This window comes from Venturia canescens, chromosome 9 (genome assembly GCF_019457755.1).
Source record: "Venturia canescens isolate UGA chromosome 9, ASM1945775v1, whole genome shotgun sequence".
Lineage (NCBI taxonomy): Eukaryota > Metazoa > Arthropoda > Insecta > Hymenoptera > Ichneumonidae > Venturia > Venturia canescens.
This window is the reverse complement of record NC_057429.1, coordinates 2531091-2554663: the sequence shown is the minus strand read 5'-3', so window position 1 is coordinate 2554663 and position 23573 is coordinate 2531091. Positions and strand designations below refer to the sequence as shown.

The window sequence follows — 23573 nt, the reverse complement described above, 5'->3', positions numbered from 1 at the left end:
ATGATGTTGGCAGGTATTATACTTAGTCGCATCGAAAACTGAGCAACTGTACACTTATCGTAATGAATGTTTTCACCAATAATTCCACATTTGCAGTTTGCAGAATAGGAATACTCAACATACACGTCATTTCATAAGTATTGTTGTCAATATTTGTGTTTGCCTACCGCATTCCGACGATTCAAATTTTCATATTATCAGCAAAAAAAGCATCCCAAGACTTTTTGGAACAAGTTTCAAAATTTATTACTCGACAGACCAGGTGGAAAAAGAATAACTACACTTATATCAAGACCAGAAACTGTTTTGAGAATCTGTTGTACAAAATGTGCGATTGATGATCATAATTGGAAACCTTTTGAATCACGTTACCACAATCAGCATGAAGAAATAGTAGAAAATCATAGGACACATATTAGGCAACCAATTAATAATATGCATCGATCCGCTGCAAACCGATGGAGTCAAAACAAGGATCGGAAAGAGCAGAGCCATAGTTAAAACGAAAACAGACAGCGCAATTGAAAGAGAACAGAAATCAAAATTGTTTCATGTATCTGTGCATTAGTTTCTGAAGACAGTAATTTCAGATCTATTCAGAAATAAGTAGGTGAAGACTTTAGTAATGAATATCTTCGTTAATATATTCCAGTCGGAACCAAAAAGCTAAAAGATTGGCATACCTGCTATTTCACAGAAATATCAAAGTTCATAGGTACTTGCTACGTATCAGTTATACAGACTTTGGTGCTATAGGGAAAAACACTTCAAAATTACATGAACCACATTTTTGAAACTTATTATGACACATTCAAAAAAAAAGTGACAGATACGATGCATGTTGAAGCAAGCAAAATGCTGTAATTTTGTATGTCTCCATGGTTATCCACAGACAAAATATTTGATCACATCCAAAAATGATCAGGTGTAGACTTACAGACATGAATTTTTCAACCCACAAGGTTAGAGGTGTTCATTGCATTTCGAAGATACAAATTTTGATAACATGAAAATTAAGCACCCAATGACTTATTGAAATAAATTTCCAAATTTATCATGTAACAACTCAAATGAATATATCTATACATTATTACATGGCTCAAAGTTTTTTCAAAACTTGGGTGTATGAACAAGCAATTATGAAGGCTTTTTGTTATAAATATTTCAAATTATGTTGTTGAAATCAATATAAAGAAATAGAAATACGAATATCTCTCGTATTGTCTGGAGAACAAATAGAAATTGGTATGACAATACACTGTAAGCTAAGCAGGTGGAAAAAGGGACCGGTGAACACAGCCAAACTAAATGAAAGAAATTATGACAACAATACATTGAATTACTTGACCAAAGTTTTTTTTAATTTATTTGAATTCGTTTACACACAACCATCCACCTCTTTCTTTAATGTAATTACACAACATAGAATTTCTGTTTGGAAAGAACGTTTTAGAGGTTATAATGAACGAACTTTTTTTTTCTCATTGTTATTATTATTATTATTATTCAACACTAATTAGTCACGTCATTAATAATATCGATTCCTTCCACTTTTCAATAACCACTTTTATTTTTCTACACTCTGCACGCTACAGCACTCCGGCGGTCATAACCTCAAACGTCAACATGACGCGAAATCTAGCAAATTTGCTATCTATGTATATATTACGATATCGAAGTAGAACAGATAATTCTTAATTTTCACGACACATTATTCACGTTTTCACTTCTCAATATTTTACTCACTCTCAGTACACTGTATGAGATCAATTAATCCACTTTTGAGGTTTTATTTATTATAGATATTACTGTCGTGAATTGGGCTCGAAACTTATTGAAACTTCTTTTATGAAAAAAATAAAATTGATTATATCCACTGCTATTTCCAATAATGTTTTATTTATTTAAACGAAATTTGCAAATCTTGCACCGTTGATCCACGGGGCTACGATCGCAATCACTTTATAATAACATAACAGACGATAACAGACGGTATACAAGAAAACATTGAGGACTATCAGAAACTTTCTCATCGGCGATTGGTCGAGACGGATAGATTCTCACCGGTGATTGGTTATGATGGGCATCAAGAAGCCCTTGTATGTATCGGTCTGAACCCATATACGGATACGTCAGCTGCGTAAATGTGTTGGTACTTTTTGCATAATCTTGAGCCCGTGCAAAGTTTTTTCTCGGCAAATACGCCACCGAGAATGCTGATTTTGGGCTCGTTCGACAGAGAACTTCTTAATTAGCTTAAAGTTCAATTTTCAAAGCCGTACATAACTCATGAGCTTCGCTATTAAAGAAAATCACATGCCAATTTTACCCCCACCACCGCGAATCGTTTTATTCAGAGAAAGTATAGTCTCGGCGAGAGCCTCGGGCCAGCAGACGACAGGGCTGTCAATGTACTTGTCCCGAGACTCTACCGAGTCTCTTGATCTATCCATAAATGAGCAACTGAAGACTTTTATAATCAATTTTTTTCTTCATATAGATGTTACAGTTAGAGTCAAAATGTAAAATGAATGGCACAGTATTTAAATTGTATAGTTTACAGATTTTTGCAGTATTTTAATGATCCGAATCTACAGCATTATAATGAAAAGTTGTCAAAACTCATGATGTTACATTAAAATGACATAGCGCACATTGCATTCAGCAATTCTGTAAGTTTCTGGGGATGTTGGTGGGCATCATATTTGATCGCATCCAAAACTGAGCAACAGTAGACTTATCGGAATGAATTTTTTTAATAATAATTCCATATTTGTAGTTTGCAAAGTGGAAATACTCAACATACATGTCATTCTATAAGTTTTGTTATCAAAATTTGTGTTTGCATACCGCATTCCTAAGATACGACTTTTCATATCATTAGCAAAAAAAGCATCCAAAGGCTTTCTGGAAAAGTTTCCAAATTTATCACTCGACAGACCTAATAGGAAAAGAATAACTACACACTATACCAAGACCAGATTTTTTTTTGAAAATCTGATTTACAAAATGTGCAATTCAAGATCATGGTTAGAAACCTCTTTAATCATGTTACCACAATCATCATGAAGGAGTAGAAAATCATAGAACACATATTAGGGAAGGAATTAATGATATGAATCGATCCGCTGCAAACTGAGCGGGTGAAAACAAGGATCGAAGAGGGCAGAGCCAAACTGAATATCAAGCAAAATATGGGGATGTTTAAAAATAATGACGACACAAGAAATAAATTAGAAAACGTTTATTCAATTAAAGGTTCTAATATCATTCTAACAGTTGCGTGTATTTTTGTTCTATTTATTCGTATATTGTAGCGAAACACACGCGCGACGGCCCGAGCCAGTCGAAACGAACGAAACTCCGCGATCTTTAGATCGCGGACAAAACATCGCGGCGACCACGCTCGTCGTTGTTGACAGGTGGCGGCCATCTTAGGCCGGTAGGCATGAGCCCGAGCGGGGCTACCGGCGCCGCTCTGAACTTCGCCACGCTATATTTTATCGAGATTAATTCTTTTTGTATTTTTTTTATTTTAAGTCGCCCGAGCACGTGAATATGATCAAAATTTTCAGAAAAATAACACGAATTGAAGAAAAATGATCACAAGTCAAATTAATAACATAAAAACTGATCACAATGAAAAATGTAAAAAGCGACTACGACGCATGCGCGGGGAGAGCGTCTATGGGCTATAGGACGCTTTCGTGACTTTTAGCGATTATAATTTTACGAATCATATTAAAACAAATAACAATGCCAAATTAAAGAAGAAATTGAGTAATAATTGATCAAATTGAAGTTTTTATTGTTTAACATCGGAATAAGCTGTAAATCATAAAAAGCGGTAGTCTGCGCATCGTATGCTAGCCCGCTCGACCAACGGGAGATCGCGAATCATGGCAACGGGCCAATCGGAGAGGACGTAACAAGTTGATGCGCAGAACCGGTCGAAAACTGAGATTCTCGGCGCTCGAGAATTTTATGGTGGGGAACGGGGTATAAGAAGCGCTGCGCGACTCATTCGGCAGACAGTTCTCCCTGGCTAAAGAATCAACTCGGACCTCTCTCAGTACATCAGCCTCAGCAATACTACACCTATCCTCAAAATCTTTGGGGTTCCCGTAGCGCGGACTCTCGGATCGACTCGGCGACGTCTCGATCCCATAGCCCGTGGACGGTGAATTGCCTATTTCCTTGGATGCCTGGATTCTCGGAGCGACTCGGCGACGTCTCGATCCCATAATCCAGGGTCCACACCTAACCTCTAAAAAATTTCCGGCTTTCCGTTGCACGGAGTTCTCGGATCGACTCGGTGACGTCTCGATCCCATAACACGTGGACGGAGGGTTACCTCTACCCTGTAAATGCACGGACTCTCGGAGGGATTCGGTGACGTTTCTATCCCATAGCCCGTGGTTTGCATCCTACCTTTTAACGTTTTATTTCTTTCGTATTGTTGAGGAGAATTAAAAATTCATCTAATTATTAAAAATTAAATTCACGTTTGAAAAACATTGTCCGAGGTGGTCCAGGTAGGGAGATCTAGACCCATTTAGAAAAAAATCCAAGAGGCGATAGATCGAGTTAAAATTATATCGAGTCAAAACAAAATTGAAAAATTGTAAAAGCGAAGAGATCCTCTTGGATTCATTTATATTTTTTTTTTAGAGAAAACAAGCGTAACAGGACATCGGAAAAACCGCGTCAAACGAATAATAGCTCGAAGCATTGAATCGAGAGGTTTTTAAGCTCGAGGCGTGTCGAGAGACTAGAACAAACGCGACCATTAATTTTAAAATTGTTTTATTCCTAATTATCATTTTTGTACAATTAAAATTCGAAAATTGAGAAATTAAAATTATCTCAGACAGAGAATTTGCAACGTTTTCGGGTTTTTCGGGTCTTTTTCTCGCCAGATCCGATTAAACAAAGCAAGACAATATTAAAATCAAAATACAAATTTTATTTTCCGCGAGCCAAAGTGCTAAATCTTCTTTATTTTTGTTAAATATCGATCAAAATTGAATAAAATCGATTATTTTATTATTTTCACAAAATTAACGGTGTCCGCGTTTCCTTCATACCTGCTCCTTATTATTAAGGTTGCTCGAACCGACGCGTGGCGGCGTTCAAGCCAGGTCGGCAAGAGCGTTTCGTTACAATATATAACCTATGTACACATGATATATAACCACGCCACTGACAATTTATTCGCACTGGACAATATTTCTCGTACTCTGGTTTAATTGAAGGATTATTTCAGTTAACACTTATTTCCAATCAAACGAAATAATGAAATCTTGAAGTTTCGTTGACATATATGCATCGCGCATTTTTTATATTCTTTTTCACACACACATCACAGACTACATTTACGCGGCCGCTTTGATACCGGTTTAATATATCACAAATAACAAAATAAATAGTAATATGCACTTCTTTAGATGACGAAAATTATTTTTTTTATTGATCCCGCACGCACTTCGCAATGTCGAAACTCTGTTCATACGATCAAAAACTGACACATGGTTTGTACATATATATATGTATACATAGAAAAAAGATTCAGAACCAGGAAAAAAATTCTATAGAAATAATAAACGAAAAATTGAAAAGTTCAAAAAAATTCAACAATAAAAAACAATCGAAAAAAATTCTGTAAAAGAAAATAAAAATGTTCAAAAAAATTCATAAGTATTGAACAAATTGAAAAATGTACTATCCAAGTTACATGCAGTATAAAAATGTATGATATCAATTAGAGGCCAAGTTTTTATTGATAATTTGAAATATTTATTGAACACATCGGAAACTTTAATTGAAACTCATGATAATTATTTTCAAGAAAAAAGTTTATGAAAGAAAAGTCATAACGGAAGTTACGTGCAGTACTAAAATGTATTATATCAATTCGAGGTCAAGTATTTATCAGTTATTCGAAATATAATCTCCGGCAACAAATGAGCGTTGAGAATCCTTGTCGGGCTCACAACGTTTTATCAAAATTACTAAAAAATTAATGGAAATGAAATCATTAAAAATTCACATGAAAGTCATTCGTTACTTCAACAAGGTACACATTTTAAAAAATCGATTCCCCTCCGATTTTCAGGATCCCCTGGTATTATTCACAACATTCAACTTCGATTGAATCGGTACAAATTATGTTCAAATACGTCTTAAACGTACTTGTCCGGCCCATCACTTTTTATTCAAATTGCTCATTCGAAAACAAATCAAAAACAAAGTTAATGCATGTGTTAATATTAAGGAACAGTAATTCCCGAGAAAATAATTTTCCTTCAAATCGCTCTTGTCAAAATGAAACGAAAATGAAAGATAAAGTTGATTAATCTATTTATATCATATGAAGTCAGAATTCACAACAAAATAATTTTTCTTCAAATTCCAGGAATCTACGTGTCGTACTCAACTAGTGGTATTTATCAAAATGTGTACGTGACTATAGAAAAAAAAACATTGCATGGCTGAGTAGGTTCGAAAATTTCTAGTAATGTGCCTGATTATTTCTCATTTTCATTGGTTATTACCGAATGGTATGTGTTCACTGAAGAAAATGAGAAGTGGAAATTGCTATACGAACTTGCGAACAATCAAATTCAAATTACTTGGAGATATTATTTTTATTTCTATCGATTTTATTATATTTGTCATTTTAGAGCAGTCCTGATTTGTTTTCAAATGAGCAATTTGAATAAAAAGTGATGGGCCGGACAAGTACGTTTAAGACGTATTTGAACATAATTTGTACCGATCCAATCGATGTTGAATGTGGTGAATAATACCAGGGGATCCTGAAAATCGGAGGGGAATCGATTCTTTAAAATGTGTACCTTGTTGAAGTAACGAATGACTTTCATGTGAATTTTTAATGATTTCATTTCCATTAATTTCAAGAGACTCGGTAGAGTCTCGGGACAAGTACATTGACAGCCCTGTCGTCTGCTGGCCTGAGGCTCTCGCCGAGACTATATTTTCTCTGAATAAAACGATTCGCGTTGGTGGGGGTAAAATTGGCATGTGATTTTCTTTAATTGCAAAGCTCATGAGTTATGTACGACTTTGAAAATTGAACTTTTAGCTAATTAAGAAGTTCTCTGTCGAATGAGTCCAAAATCAGCATGCTCGGTGTCCTAATTTCTGAGAAAAAACTTTGCACGGTCTCAAGATTATGCAATAGTTACTAACACATTCAGGATTTTACGTATCTGTATACGCGTACTCCAACCGCTACAAACATAGGCCTCTTGGCCCCCATGATCACCAATCCCTGGTGAGAGAAATTTTGTTTCAACCAATGAAGAGTGAGAGAATTTTTGGGCCAATGACATTCAAGAAGAAGAGCAAGGAAGTTTGGCGGAAAGCTAAAAAGCTCGAGAGCTCGAAAGTACTCGAAAGTCACCAGCTGAAGTTTCACGTCATGTTGACATTTGGGGTTATGATGTTATGAAATGCGTGCGGGAAAATAAAAATAATTTTCACGTCATCTAACGAAGTGCATATTGATATTTATTTTGTTAAAACTTGTGGAATACTAAACCGGTATAAAAGCGGCCGCGTAAATGTAGACTGTGATCTGTGTGTGAAAATAAAAAATATTAAAAAATGCGCGATGCATATGTCAACGAAACTTTTCAAGATTTCATTATTTCGTTCGATTGGAAATAAGTGTCAACTGAGATAATCTTTCAATTAAACCAGAGTGCGCGGAATATTGTGCAGTGTAAATATATCATCAGTTGCGTGATTATATATCATGTGTAATAATGTAGGTTATATATACGAGTGCCCTTTGATAGCTGTGTGGTAATAACGAACCGGCCGGGGTTTGATGTTATGAAGTGCGGAACAAATGTAACAAACGTTCGCATAGTTAGTGAATAATATAAATAAGGCAAATCATTTTATCAAAAATAGGTCTGGAAGTTGTACGGAAAAATGTTCGTCAACCTAAAACGTCAAATTTTCTTTTTGCGATATGAAATATTATGGTTGATAATTAATAAATCAAGAACACACGGAACTGTTAGTGTATAATGTGAGAAACTCCAATCGAATAAATATGTTTTCTAATTTATTTCTTGTGTCAACATTATTTTTGAATATTCCCATATTTTGTTTCCTATTGAGTTTGGCTCTGCTCTTTCCGATCCTTGTTTTGACTCCATCGGTTTGCAGCGGATCGATACTTATTATTAATTGGTTGCCTAATATTTGTCCTATGATTTTCTACTATTTCTTCATGCTGATTGTGGTAACGTGATTCAAGAGGTTTCCAATTATGATCATCAATCGCACATTTTGTACAACAGATTCTCAAAACAGTTTCTGGTGTTGATATAAGTGTAGTTATACTTTTTCCACCTGGCCTGTCGAGTAATAAATTTTGAAACTTGTTCCAAAAAGTCTTTGGATGCTTTTTTTGCTGATAATATGAAAAGTTAAATCTTCGGAATGCGGTAGGCAAACACAAATTTTGACAACAATACTTATGAAATAACGTGTATGTTGAGTATTCCTATTCTGCAAACTGCAAATGTGGAATTATCGGTGAAAACATTCATTACGATAAGTGTACAGTTGCTGACTTTTCGATGCGATTGAGTATAATACCTGCTAACATCATGGAAACCTACAGAATTTCTGAATGTTATGTTTGCTATGTCATTTTAATGTAACATCATGGCTTCTAACAACTTTTCACTCTAATACTATAGATTTGGATCATTGAAATACAGCAAAAATCTGCAAACTATAAAATTTATATACTGTGCCATTCATTTTATTTTTTGACTCGCACCGTAACATAAATATGAAGTGAAAAATTCATTACAAAAGTCTTCAGTTGCTCATTTATGGATGGATTTGAAATTGCTGTCTTCCAAACTCATTGCGCAGATACATTGAATCGCAGCAGATACCTGCGAACTTGGAAATTTCTGTGGATAAGTATATGTGCTAAGTATCACCCCCTATCTTTGATTATGGTAATATGTAATGGAACTTTGTTCAGCAAGTTTTAAAGTATTTCTTTTCAAATAGTATTAAAGTTTGTATTACTGCGGTATGGAGCGAATACCTTCAAACTTTGATATTTTTGTGTCGCAGCATGTGTGCCAATTATTTAACTGTTTTACTCCAACCGTAACATGTAATTTCAAAAATTCATCACAAAAGTTTTCAGCTTTACTAATTATCTTAATTTTCCTTTTTCTAAATTCTATACTAAATTTCTGAATTTTCTAATTTATTTCTAAATTATCCTGAAATGAAATTGTTTTCCTCCACAACCAATGCAGGTACCTTAAACGTCTTTGAATTCCGTTGCTCTGTTGAATCAAGTACGCTCAGTTTTTTTTACTTCTTTGAATTCTGACATAATAAATGTTTCCGGGTGCCTTTTTTCTGCAACTATCAAACTGTAGATAATTGGATCTCCGAGGCCACTTGCAAACTTTGGAAATATATTTCATCGGGGGCATGTTTTGGATGACACGAGAATGTCTTGATTCAGAAAGCAAAAACGACATTTAAAAATGGCCAATTCTGTTGGATTCGTTGTGTCTTGAATTTGATCTATCTTTCCTCTTTTCCTTTCTTCTCTCTAACGTTATAAGCCGGAAATCATATCTCAGCCCGCAACAAGCATTGCTACATGCTCTTGAGTTTCCAATGGACAAAACATATTAGAAGACAAGGAGAAAAATCACCAAAGTCCAAGAACAAACCTCTATCGAAATATTACCATTACAATTTTTACGAAAAATAGGTTAGGTCTTTTTTCGTGGAAACCAACGTTATAAGCCGAAAATCATATCACGACCTACAACCTTCTTTTCACCGTGCTCTTTGGTTTCTAATTGACAAAACATATTAGGGTACAAGGAAAAAAATCGCCAAAGTCCAAGAACAAACCTGTGACGAAATATTTCCAGTTCAATTTTTATGAAAAATAGGTCTTTTTTCGTGGAAACCTACGCTATAAGCCGAAATTCATATCCCGGCCTCCAACCCGCTTGCGGCCGTACTCTTGGGTTCCTAATTGACAAAACATATTAGAGTACAAGGGAAAAAATCGCCAAAGTCCGAGGACAGACCTGTGACGAAATATGTCCAGTACAATTTTGACGAAAAATAGGTCTTTTTTCGTGAAAACCAACGTTATAAGACAAAAATCATAAATAATTCATAGAAATTTAAACTAAAATCCTATAGTCAACTGAACATAAATAAGGAACTTTTGAGAAAAAAGACGTGATATCAAACCATAAACTTCCCCTAGGAAAAAAAAGGTTGGGACAAGTACATTGATGGTCCCTTGTTTGCTGATAATTCCATCCATAAAAAAAACTTTAAAAAAATTTCCTTTTAAAATTGTCAAAAAAATTATATTATAAAAAAAAGTACAGAACAATTCGAAAAAATTTTCACAAATCTTGAAAAAACATTATCTGTAAAAAAAACTAATCTGTATCTATTTTTTAAAGTGTCAAACGAATCAAATAACAAGTAAAAAATAAAAAACCGAAAAATCGCGCTTGAAATCATTTTGGCAACCGATGCCTCATTCTTCTTATTTGATTCGAACAACTAAATCAATTGAAAAAAATTCCATCTAATTTACGTGCAGCATTAAAATTTATTATATCAATTCGAGGCCAAGTATTTTTTAATGAATTGAAAAAAGTTACCACTTGATTTACGTGCAGCACTAAAATTTATGATATCAATCGAAGAACAAGTAATTTATGAGTAACTCCAAATTTCAACATTATGGAATTGTTCTAGAAGCTTTTAAATCCAAAAAAATTACATGCAAGCTAGTCATTTCTTAATCTATGGTGGCAAAGACTTATAAGAAAATCGATTCTTTTCAGACTTTCAGGAGCTTCTGATATTATTCACAATATTCTACGTCGATTGGATCGATACAAATTATGTTTAAATATGAGTTAAAAGTACTTGTCCGGCCCATCACTATTCATTCAAATAAAAATCAATCATAAAAAAACGAAACTGTACGGCAGAATCCGGTTAAAAATTTATTGACATGCGATTTATTATTAGTTTAATGTTCTTAATAATAGTATAGGTTAGTTATACCGAATGAAATTCGTTCACTGGAAAAAGTGAGAAGTAAAAATTGCCGTCATTCCAATACCAACTGGGGAGTTATTTTTGGAAGCTTGAAGATATTTAATGTGCAAAATGTTTTTTATTTATCGATGCACAATAACATCCCTTGTATAGTACAGGACAATTCGTTTCCATTCTTATTAAATTAGTGCAATTAAGGGAATATTACTTGAAGATAACTCTCTAAATTCGCTCTGCATGAATATTGCTCGATCAGTTCTAGAGAAGCCCTGATTTTTATTTGAATAAACTATTTTAATGGAAAGTGATGGGCCGGACAAGTACTTTTAACTCATATTTAAACATAATTTGTATCGATCCAATCGACGTCGAATATTGTGAATAATATCAGAAGCTCCTGAAAGTCTGAAAAGAATCGATTTTCTTATAAGTCTTTGCCACCATAGAGTAAGAAATGACTAGCTTGCATGTGATTTTTTTGGATTTAAAAGCTTCTTAGAACAATTCCATAATGTTGAAATTTGGAGTTACCCATAAATTACTTGTCCTTCGATTGATATCATAAATTTTAGTGTTGCACGTAACTCAAGTGGTAACTTTTTTCAATTCATTAGAAAATACTTGGCCTCGAATTGATATAATAAATTTTAATGCTGCACGTAAATTAGATGGAATTTTTTTCAATTGATTTAGCTGTTCGTATCAAATAAGAAGAATGAGGCATCGGTTTCCAAAATGATTTCAAGCGCGATTTTTCGGTTTTTTATTTTTTACTTGTTATTTGATTCGTTTGACACTTTAAAAAATAGATACATGTTTTTGCAAGGAGTCTGGTGTAGGTGGTAAACGAATAATAAGTACGCCGGTGGTGCGAGAAAAATAGTAAGGAATTTATTGTTCCGCTGTTCTATCGTAAGTACAGTATTTGCCCGACAATTAGTGCGATTAAGCCCGATGATGAAAATGCGAGTTGACCCGATGTTCGTCGAGCACGTGCGAGGCGAACAAGATGGACGACCGAAGCGTGCTCGTGAGAAAGAACCCGATGAATTTTAGAGATATACCGTTAAAATGAGGCCGAGAGAATGTTCCGTTAAACGCGCAGAGTCCGTGTAATGATTTGAACCGAAAATGAATAAGAGAACCCGAATTTGATACCGAAACTGGTGAGAAGGTGAGATGCAGTGATTAGCCGTATTGCACGCTTCAGCGACCGGATCAAGACTGAGGCATCAATCATGGAGATCGATGATGAAGCCCCGCGCACATGCGCGGTGTGCTTCCCCGGTCCCGTGCTAATTACTGCCCAGGAGGTGGCGACGCCCCCCGTGAGCGCGTGAAACGAGCACCCGGCTGCTCTAATTGCACCCGCCCAAAATGTCCGAACCCGCGAACTGGCGACGCCAGCGGCGGAGCGCGAGAGCCCGGCCCGAATTCTCTCCCGCTACCGTCGAGGCCTCGCTCAATCCTGAACATTCCGCCCGCCATCGGCAGCAGTGCTGTCGATTGATCCCGGTTGAGGCACTGGCAAGAGTGCCAGTTTGGTGATAGGCCGTGTGAGTGTGGTCGTCGCCGTTTTGAGAGTAACCACCCGTGTGAGCCCGTCCTTTCCCGTATATAGTTGTGTGACCCGTGCCCGTGGCCACTTTGTGGGTGACGTGTTTTCGTTCATGAGTAGAACCATAGACCCGACCCGGATGTCGTGACTCGGATGATGCCATTTTGATATAGCCTGCTGCCGTTGCAGGTATCCCGATGACCAGTGCTCCCAGTAGTATTGAACCCGTTCCTGGAGCCATTGCCACCGTGTGAGGCGACCTTGAGACACATCCCGTAATGAGGGCTCAGGAATAGAGGTGAGTGTGTCCCCGATGAGAAAATGCCCAGGGGTTAGAACCGAATGATCATCCGGGTCATCCGACAGAGGCTCCAACGGCCGCGAGTTGAGTATGCCCTCAATTTGTGTGAGAAGAGTCGTTAATTCTTCAAACGTGAGACTGGCATCCCCAATCGTCCGCCGGAGATGATACTTGACCGATTTTACTGCGGCCTCCCATTTTCCGCCTATATGAGGTGCCCCCGGTGGGTTGAACACCCATTTAATCCCGTCAGTTGCCCCAGTGTGCTGAATGAGTTCGGATTCCCGTGTACCCGTTTTGAATAATTGTCGTAGCTCCGCTGCTGCACCCTGAAAGTTGGTTCCGCAATCACTTTGGATCGTGTGCGGAATCCCGCGTCTGCCCGTGAACCGTCTGAGTGCTGCGAGGAACCCGTCCGTGGTTAAATCTGTAACAACTTCAAGGTGCATAGCGGAGGTAGCGAAACAAACGAAAATGCACAACCAGCCTTTGTGACATTTGCTCCCACGCCCGCGCCAGCTTTTGAGTGAAACTGGCCCCGCGTAGTCGACCCCCGAGAAGAGAAACGGCCTTGCCGGCGTAACCCGTGAGATTGGCAACTGACCCATTAGTTGCTGTGCCTTGAGCGCCCGGAAGCGCGCGCACCGCACGCAACGCAAAATGTATGAGCGTACTGGCCCACGCCCGCCGATGATCCAGCAGCTCTGCCGTAGATAAGCCAAAGTGAGTTGAGTCCCGCCGTGGAGAGTGCGCTCGTGGGCATCAGCGATGAGAAGTGCCGTAAGTGGTGAGTCCCGAGGGAGAATGACTGAGTGCTTGCAATCAGGTTGTAAGGCTGAGTGCTTCAGCCGTCCTCCCACCCTGAGAATGCCTTGATGATCTATGAAGCCCGTTAATCGCGTGATCGGATGCGATTTCGGGAGAGTGTAGCCCGATGTGAGTGTTTTAAGCTCTGAAGTGAAGTATGCTCCCTGAATGGCTTTCACCCAATAAAGCCGTGAGTTCTCCAGGTCTCCCGGTGTGATGTTGGCTGAACCCGATGTACCGTCGCCCGCTCTTTTCAGGTTTGTAATCACCTTGAAGAGCCATGAGGTGATTCGCAACAACCGTGTGAGAGATGAGTATTTCAAGATGAGATCGTAGACCGGTGAGGGTGATGTTGCGAGTGAGAGTGTAAGACCTGGCCGCTCTTCGACCGCCGCTGCGTCCCCCGTCCCGATGCGATGAGTTGGCCAATGGAATGAGTCTTTTGCTAACCAGTGAGGCCCGTCCCACCATGATGAATGTCGCGCGAGTTGTGAGATGGTTAGCCCCCGTGATGCGCAATCCGCTGGATTGTCCCGACCCGGTGTGAATCTCCATTGGGCCCGTGGCACGAGCTCCTGTGCCAGTGATACCCGATTCCGAACAAAATCCTTCCACCGTGAAGGATGAGAAGTGACCCAAGTGAGCGTTACCATTGAGGCCGTCCATAGGTATACCCGTGAGTCATCAAGGCCCAGCACGTTTTGCACGTGGTGTGTGAGTTTAGCAAGCAGCACCGCTGCTGCGAGCTCCAACCGAGGAATTGTGAGCCGTTTGATCGGTGCGACCTTAGTCTTAGCGCAGACCAGTGAGACCGTTGTTTGATTACCCGCGCCCGAAACCCGAACGTACACAGCTGCGCCCATTGCTAGTTGAGATGCATCCGAAAACCCGTGTAGTTCGACCGATGTACCCGTCGCGATGTTGAGCCACCGTGGTACCGAAACCGTCCCGATATGCGATAGTTCCTGCCGAAACGCGACCCAGGAGTTGCGAACTTCCGTTGACACGAGGTCGTCCCAATTTAACTTTTCTAACCAAAGCCTTTGTAAGAGAACTTTGGCTCGAATCGTTACCGGTGAGAGAAAACCCAATGGATCGTATAATTGTGCGATCTCCGAGAGAATGATGCGTTTCGTGATTCCGTCCCCGGCTGTGTACTTGTGAACCGTGAATTTGAACACGTCCGTGTGAGGAAGCCATGCGAGACCAAGGACTTTTGTCTCCCATTCTTCAAATACCCGAGCGTTTTCCGTTGATGAGGTCGCCCCGACTGCCGTGAGAAGCTCCGGATGATTGCTCTGCCACTTGGCCAGAGGAAAGCAGCCCGCTGTACAAATCCCGATGAGTTGCTCCACTTGCGTGATGAGATCTGCGAGCTGGTCAGCACCGCCGTAAATATCGTCCACATATCGCCCCTTTGTAAGAGGGGCGACAGCTTCGGGATATTTCCCGCCCTCGTCTGTAACCAGTGGATCCAGGGCCCGTCCCGCGAGAAATGGTGCTGACCGAGTACCGTAAGTGACCGTGGTGAGATGGAATGGAACGACCCGCCCGCCCTCGTCCACCCATAAGATGCGTTGAAGTCCCAATCACTTTCGTGAACCCGAATTTGCCGGAACATCTTAACGATGTCGGTCGCGAAGACGAAACGGTGTCGTCTGACCCACAAGAGAACGTCCGAAATATCTCGCTGCAGTTTCGCGCCCGTGTGCAGAATGTCGTTAAGCGAAATTCCCGAATCTGTATTGCACGACCCGTTGAATACAACACGTTACTTTGTGGTGAGCACCCCGTGGTGCGGCAAGTAGTAAATAGGCCCGAGAGGGGCGTGATTGCCCGAGACTCGAGTCATGTGCCCCAATGATTCGTATTCCCCGAGAAACGTGTCGTAGAGGCCCCTGTAGCTTGAATCCCGATTGAGTTTGCATTGTAGTCGATGGAGACAAGAAGAAGCTGTGTGAAAAGACCCGCCCAATGTCCCCGATGCGGTTTTAACCGGCAATCTGACGACGTACCGCCCGTCTGAGTCCCGTTTGTGTGTCGTCAAGAAATGAGTCTCACATTCCTGCTCGTCAGGAGTGAGGTGCGATTCGCCCGAGCCCGAGACTTCTTCCTGTACCCAAAACTGTGTGAGGAGATCCTGAAGCTCCTGATACCCGTGATCCACTGCAGCGTGATGAACCAACCCGGCTGACTGTTTAGAAGGGTCCATAGGACCGAGAACGATCCACCCGAAAACCGTATTCTGTGCAATCGGTGTGCCCTGAGGCCCCCGCTTGATCTGCTCCCGAATGAGTTGCCCATAGATGTCAGCTCCGAGAATTAAATCGATGGACTCTGGTGAGAGAAATTCCGGGTCTGCAAGTGGAAGACCTTGCAGATGAGAAAGTGAGATGTTAGGAGGTGTAAATGAAGGGAGAGTAGGCATTAACTTTGACAAAATGTGAGCTTTTATTGAGACAATGTCCGATGAGTGCATAGACCGAAGCTTTACGCTAACCACCCCGCGCGTGTGGCCCGAATGCGTCCCGCCGATCCCGATGATCGGTATTACCGATGCTTCCCGGTGAAGCTTGAGTTGCTGCACGAGAGAAGCAGTGATGAATGTGATCTCCGAGCCCGTGTCGATCAACATTCGTACCCGGTGAGAAGCCCCGTGTGGTGTGATGAGGTTAGCTTGACCCGTTGCGAGAAGAACTGCCGGTCTGGCAGCTCCCGAGGCGGACAAAGTTAATGCCCCGTTGTCTCATGCGGAGCTTGATGAGGATGGTCCCGCCGGAGAGGCTCCCGATGCCTCGCCCGACTTGACCGAACGTGATGGTGCAGGAGTGCTCCCGTCCCGACTCCACCCGACGTGGATCATGGTGTGATGCTTCCGTTCGCACTCCTTGCACTTCGTCGTCGTCTGGCACGACGACACGTTGTGCCGACCCAAGCAATTAAAGCACAGCCGCAAGGACTGCACCTTTTCCCGCCGTTGCTCGTTGGTGAGCTCCCGAAATTTGGGGCAGGCGACGATGAAGTGCGCCTGCTGGCAGAGCGAGCATGATTGCTGGCTCCCCGTTGTTGCCGCATGAGCCCTTGCTGACGGCCTTGAGGATGTACCCAGTGCTGATTTGCCCGATCCCGTGTTGCTTCCGCTCCGAGAGTGAGGAGGACCCGTGGAGACAGCAGAGCCCTCAAGAGCCCGAGCCCGATTGGTGAGGAACGCCCGTAATTCTGCTAATTTTGGCTGATTTGGTGATTGGCCCGCTTTTGTTTCCCAGGCGACGCGACTCGAGGTGTCGAGACGTCGCGTGATCGCATACTCGAGAACCCAGTCCCAGTAGTCGATAGGTGCCCCCAGAACCCGGAGTGAGTTGTACGCCTCCGAGACGTCGTGGATGAGGGTGCGAAGATCCCGTGCAGAGTTTGGTGAGATGACCGTTGTGCGAAAAATGCTGTCCAGGTGAGAGCGGATGTGCACCCGTGTGTCGTTGTACCGATCCGAGAGAATCTTCCAAGCCGTTGCGAAAGATTCGGCTTCTATTGCGAGGCTGGCGATGAGTTTCGCCGCCTCTCCCGATGTGGCCGTCCGCAAATAGTGCATACGCTCAATATCAGTGAGCGATGCGTTGTCCTGAACCAAAGATGTGAATAGATCCCGAAATGAAATCCAGGCTGAGAAGTCCCCGGTGAATGTGGGTAGAGAGATCTTCGGAAGATTCTCCCTCCCGATGGCTGCAGCGCCGCCCGATGTGGAAGCTCCCGTTGAGGAAGGCTGAATCTCGTCCCGAAACCGAGAAAGGATTGAGGTGATGCGCTGGTGCACGTGGAACGCCTGCGAATATACGTCCCCGGTGACGTATGCTCCCGATAAGAACGCTGGCGTGCACGACTCCGAGATCGCGTCGTGCACCTGTGAGAATTTGCTCCACAGCTCCGTCGACTGCACCCGCAAATTGTCGAGCTGCGAAGGGGTGAAATCCCGTGCGACCGCCTGAGTCACCGTAGTGAGCAGTGACTCCAGGAGTTTTACCCGAGCGTTCTGTGTAGCCACCTTGAGCTCGAGCGGTCCCGTTGCCCGATTACCCGCTCGAGGTGGGTTCCGTGTGCCCGGTGACGGTTCCCGGCTGCCCGATCGAGAATTATCCCGCGAGCGTGAGGTCAAATCCCGATTGCCCGCGTCCAGCTCCTGGAGTGAGGCTGCGGGGGAGACGTCCCGCCGCGGTGAGGAGGATCCCGGTGGTCCCGTTGGAGGAGCGACCTCGTGTCCCGTGGGGACGAGGAGGACCCGATGCTCTTCGCCCGGCTCCGCTTTTGGGTGTGAGGATTCCCCGTCCGACATGTTACCTGTTGAGCGCAACCGAATGTTATAACCGTCCGAAAATGCGAGGTATCCGATCCAAATGAGAAAGGGACCCAGTTGCTCCCAAAGAATTGCGTGGAGCCCAATAACCGACAAAAATCCCCAAAAAAAACCGGAGGATATTGTCCCGTAGTATGAATGCTGCAGCCCGTAATTTTTGTACAAGCCCGAAATGCTCGAAGAGACGAGGTGGCCTCGAACCCGCCCGACCCGCGCCACCTGTCACCGTTAATCCCGAAAGTGCACAGAATACCGATAAAGCACCCGCGAATTTGTCCAAAATTCGATAACGGAACGTCACTGTAAACCCGAATGCGAAGTGTCACTAATCACTGCTAGAACCCGTGAGAAATGTCCGTTGATCTTGCCCGAAGTCACTGGCCACTCCCGAAAAGTACCCAAGATTGCCCAAAAAGGTGTGAAAAACCGAGTAATTGCCCGTAACGGTCGTGAGAATTGTCCATGCATTGAGTTTAGCCGATGAGTTGCCGCCGAATGTCCGAATCCCGTGGAAAACCGATAAATTACCGGGGCGCGGTAATGTGACCGTTACTTTACCGCCCGTGACCCGACGCCAGTGACTGATTACCGACTGCGCAGCGTCGTGCCGCGCCGCGCGGTGAGCGTCCCGAGAATGAGAGCCGAGATCGACGCCAATGTTCCCGCGCGCCGAGAGTGAGAGAGAAAGCGCTACCGCTGAGCCCGCGACCGCACACTTGCTTCACTTCCCGCACTGATGTCCATTTTCCCAAATAAATTGATGAATAAGGTTTGCGAAAAAACTCACCCGATGTGAAGACTCACTGAGAAAAAACCCGTTGAGATCGAAGAATCGATGAGAGTGCACGGTCGATGACCAAGATGGCCGCCCGTTGAGCTCGAACCACGTGCGACCCACGCCGTGGAGACGAGAATGTTCGAAGTCCCGTTGAGATGCGATGCGCCGTGAAAAGCCCGTTGAATTTTGACTCACTTTTTACATCCACTCCGCGCGCACTTACCACCAGATCCGGCTCGAAGGACCAAAATGTTTTTGCAAGGAGTCTGGTGTAGGTGGTAAACGAATAATAAGTACGCCGGTGGTGCGAGAAAAATAGTGAGGAATTTATTGTTCCGCTGTTCTATCGTAAGTACAGTATTTGCCCGACAATTAGTGCGATTAAGCCCGATGATGAAAATGCGAGTTGACCCGGTGTTCGTCGAGCACGCGCGAGACGAACAAGATGGACGACCGAAGCGTGCTCGTGAGAAAGAACCCGATGAATTTTAGAGATATACCGTTAAAATGAGGCCGAGAGAATGTTCCGTTAAACGCGCAGAGTCCGTGTAATGATTTGAACCGAAAATGAATAAGAGAACCCGAATTTGATACCGAAACTGGTGAGAAGGTGAGATGCAGTGATTAGCCGTATTGCACGCTTCAGCGACCGGATCAAGACTGAGGCATCAATCATGGAGATCGATGATGAAGCCCCGCGCACATGCGCGGTGTGCTTCCCCGGTCCCGTGCTAATTACTGCCCAGGAGGTGGCGACGCCCCCCGTGAGCGCGTGAAACGAGCACCCGGCTGCTCTAATTGCACGCGCCCAAATGTCCGAACCCAGCGGCGGAGCGCGAGAGCCCGGCCCGAATTCTCTCGCGCTACCGTCGAGGCCTCGCTGAATCCTGAACATACAGATTAGTTTTTTTTACAGATAATGTTTTTTCAAGATTTGTGAAAATTTTTTCGAATTGTTCTGAGTAAGAGAGCTATGGGGATTCTGGACCAAGTGGAGGCGAGGGGGGAAGCGGTGCGGGGGGACCCCGCGCCGCTTCCCCCCTCGGCCCCTCCACTTGATCCAGAATCCCCATAGCTCTCTTACTATAGCGTGTTCCCCCCCCCCGCAACCGAGGGTCCCCGTGCGTTCAGTTGACCTGTCTGTAGGTTCGGCGGGAGGGGGAAGGGAGGTGTGAAAAGAGAGGGATAGTTAGAAAGATGGTAAGTGTAAGAGAGGGATGGATAGATCAGTATGAATGAATAGAAAATGCATTTTATGTATCGTTTTTTTCATAGAATAATCATTTCCAAAGTAGATTTCAAAATGGATAGATGTGCAAGTATGTATGCAGTCCATCCGTCAAAAGAGCCGTGGTTACTGACAAAAAATGAACTTGAATGGATTCCCAAGGCTTTGCTTGTAAAATATTATAATAAATATATTCCCGTTCTGTGGGATCGATTGCCTGAACATTTGCAAAATGATAGTGAGGTGCAGTCATATCATTGGTGTCAAGATCATTTTAATCCTCCATGGGTACGAACTCATATTGATGCTCCATGGCCTATACGTCGCAATTGTGAAAAGTGTTACATGATGGAAGAACTTATGAATATATATGTGGTTTATTGCATTCGAGATCCTAGTGAAATATCGTCTGAAGAACTTCAAATAATATCGCCAACAATGTTTAAGAAATATTTCAGCGACTTTACCGACATATTGTGGGAGCGTTTGCCTGAATATTACAAATCTGACAGTGAAATTAAATTTTTTCGTCGATGCTATGAACATTGGAATACCAATTCGGTGGGCAATCATATAGATGGTCCTGCACCTCTACGTTGAAATTGTAGAAAATGTAGAGAAGAGAGTGAAGAGTCTAACTGAGCTCAAGTCAATATCTTTGTAGGGAAAAGTATATAAATGGAGACAAAGAAGAAAATCCAAGAAAGTGGAAAAAAAACCTGTTTTCCCGAGCCGTATTATGATAACGATGGGTGCGAGATGTGGAGGTGGAAGTTTGGTGATATGTTTGAACCTGCGCATCGAGAAGGTGGAGGGGGAGCGGAAATGGATGATTTTGAAAATGAAAAAGGGAATCGAGAGCTTTGTCATTCAGCCTGTACATCAGCTCCGAGTTGGACGTTAATCTCACTCTCGCTCACAATCTTTTTAACTCTTCGAAAAAAAAAAAGAAAATGGACTTCAAATCTCTGAACAAAGTTGCCACATTGGAGAATCTACCGTGGAAGAAGTTGATCGAGCTTGAAGTTAAAACAGATTATCCAATCCACAATATTCGATCGGTGAAAACCAAATTTGGCAAACGATACGTCGCTGACATCGGAGGCGAGTTCTCAGTCTTTCTACCTGGACGACTTGCCGAGGCTTTTGACCAGGATGTGGAGGGATTCAATCAATTGTTGGAGGCAGCTCGTTTAAGGGAACTCTATATGGAAACATTTGCCGACAAGTGGAGTAAAATTGAGTTTAAACATATTGCAAAATCTTCAGAGTGAAAACAGGAGAAGAAGTGTATCATCGTTGTGAATAATCTTAATAAACATAATATTGTATGCTACGCTGATGAGAAGGGAGTTGATAATAAAAACGAAGAAAAGTCACATATTATCATCGAAAAAAATGTTTTATTTTTCATTGAAGAATCCCACGTTCACATAATGTTAGATATACATATAACCAACTCCTTAGAGATTTCACATTTTCATTCGCACAGTTATATTTTGAATTTTCATTTCGGCGGTGGTGGTGGTGGTGGTGGTGGGGACAATTGACGTGAACTTTTGGCAACTTCTGCAACGATGGACAGTCCAGAGTCTCTAAATCGATAATCTCCGTTGATAGATCCAACAAACTTTTCAGCCACAAAGATTTTTCACATCCTTTCACATATATTACTCGGGCTCGTTGTAAGGTGGTTTGAATTATAACTTTTGTTGTATCATATGGTAGATTTCCATAGTCCCATGATATTCCATGATAGTTTCGTTCCAACCATTTGTTCATTGTCTTATATTTAGCTGGTAGAGTATGCCATGCATATGGCGATTCGAAGAATAATGTAAGAGGTTCAGCATTTTTGTCGTTAGCACGAACAATTGATATTTCTTTGAGGATAAAGTCGTTGGTGGGTCCCTTGAAACCTTGTAGATCCACGATAAAGTCCATCGCGACTGATGTTTAGTCAACTCGTAACAATGATCTTATACTAATTTTTTTACCCCACCACTCAAGGGAGTGTATTCGACGATACGATCATGCAGTATGAGGCAGTATGCACACGTTGACGCTGGTACATTTTCCTTCATTTCAAATTCGAGACGTACATCGACAGGTCCAGACTTGAGAGAATCATTTTGCTTTGAGCAGTCAATGACTATGAGAGGAGCATATGTCAAAAAATTTGCTTTCGTCAGCCACGGCTCAGCCTCCTTATTATAGTACATCGATTGAAAATTTGTATACATGTCATAGAGCAATGCATACTGATTTTGTGCTATATTTAGATTCATATTGCCATAAGGATAACATTGTGAATTGAGGTATAATTTCACATCGCTCACGTTGCAATGATCAAAATTACTTGCATTCTGCCGTTTATTATTCTTCCGACCTGTTTGAAATGCCAAGATTACATATCGAGGTTTCTCCAGCTGTGTCGATGTCTTAACAGACCATACATGTTTCGTTGTAGCAGGTAGCATCGGATATTCATACAATTCCCAGGTGCGAAAGCTCATTGGAATTGGCGGGTCTTTAGCGATGAATTTTAAAAGCTGAATTTTTTTCTGGTCTGCTATGGTAACATACGGAACAAGCCATTCGATTTTTTGTAGAGTAATTTTATAATCCTGCGCAGTCGTTTGAATTACTGCATTATCATTGGAACGTGATCTCGTTAAAATCAATTCATGCTTTGCATTCACAACCATTTTTCGATAATCTTCAGCAAAGCCCAGCAGCATACTCAGCGGTATGCATATGTCAAAGTTGCCCGCCGCATCTGCAATTTGTTTCATCTCCGCAACATCAAGCCAACCGGTGTTTTCAAGCATTGTACTCCTCGCCGACGAAAGCGAGGTGTATCCTTTTATGAGGGATGTAATACCCACATTCTTATTACGATCGATTTCAACTGCATTAAGTTCATAACGCACCTCCTCGAATAAATGACAAATGCCGTTGTTAACGAAATTTGTTGAAGTTAACACTGCTCCATCTGGCTTTGTCAATTTTCCACAAATGTGAATAGAACTTTTGCTCGGTAGAATTGATAAATCTTGATGTTGGATTGAAATACGTATTTCATCACTATTGTTGTATGTTGATGACGCATATGGTTGATGAGCATGAACCTCATAATGTATAATGGATTCATCAAACATTACGGGTGTTTGAATGTTTACAATTTCCGCTTCCATTTCACACAACAGATGCACAATGCACAAAGTAGATAATTCTTCACACGCGTAGCCCACGAACTCTGAGACCCAAATTCTTCAAGAGTAGACGATTTTGCGGTGTTAGCGCTTTGAGCGATGATCGATGACTGATTCTGCAATTCCATGCCGGTGGCTTATTAATATTGTCCACTCTATTGTAAACTATGCCCATCGAGATTTTATGTGCAGTCGTACGGTGATGATTTCTCCGCGA

At 42.0% G+C, this 23573-nt stretch overlaps 1 protein-coding gene across 1 annotated transcript; it reads right to left on the bottom strand.

Moving 5' to 3' along the window:
• Nucleotides 1-12583: 12583 nt before the first annotated feature.
• LOC122416235 (uncharacterized) lies at nt 12584-16422 on the bottom strand. The gene is made up of 3 exons (XM_043428995.1): nt 15624-16422; nt 15381-15527; nt 12584-15288 (listed from the first exon to the last, which is right to left on the bottom strand). The coding sequence occupies exons 1-3, from the start codon at nt 16420-16422 to the stop codon at nt 12584-12586; spliced, it is 3651 nt and encodes a 1216-aa protein (XP_043284930.1).
• Between the last annotated feature and the right edge of the window lie 7151 nt (nt 16423-23573).

Excerpts from the sequence above, each read along its gene's own strand:
- LOC122416235 (XM_043428995.1), bottom strand. The coding sequence starts at position 16,422 with ATGTTGATCGACACGGGCTCGGAGATCACATTCATCACTGCTTCTCTC. Across the intron at positions 15,528-15,623 it reads GCACATGACTCGAGTCTCGG|ATTCGGGAATTTCGCTTAAC; the intron begins GCAATCACGCCC and ends CGTGCAATACAG. Across the intron at positions 15,289-15,380 it reads GCAAATTCGGGTTCACGAAA|CACCATTTCTCGCGGGACGG; the intron begins GTGATTGGGACT and ends GTACTCGGTCAG.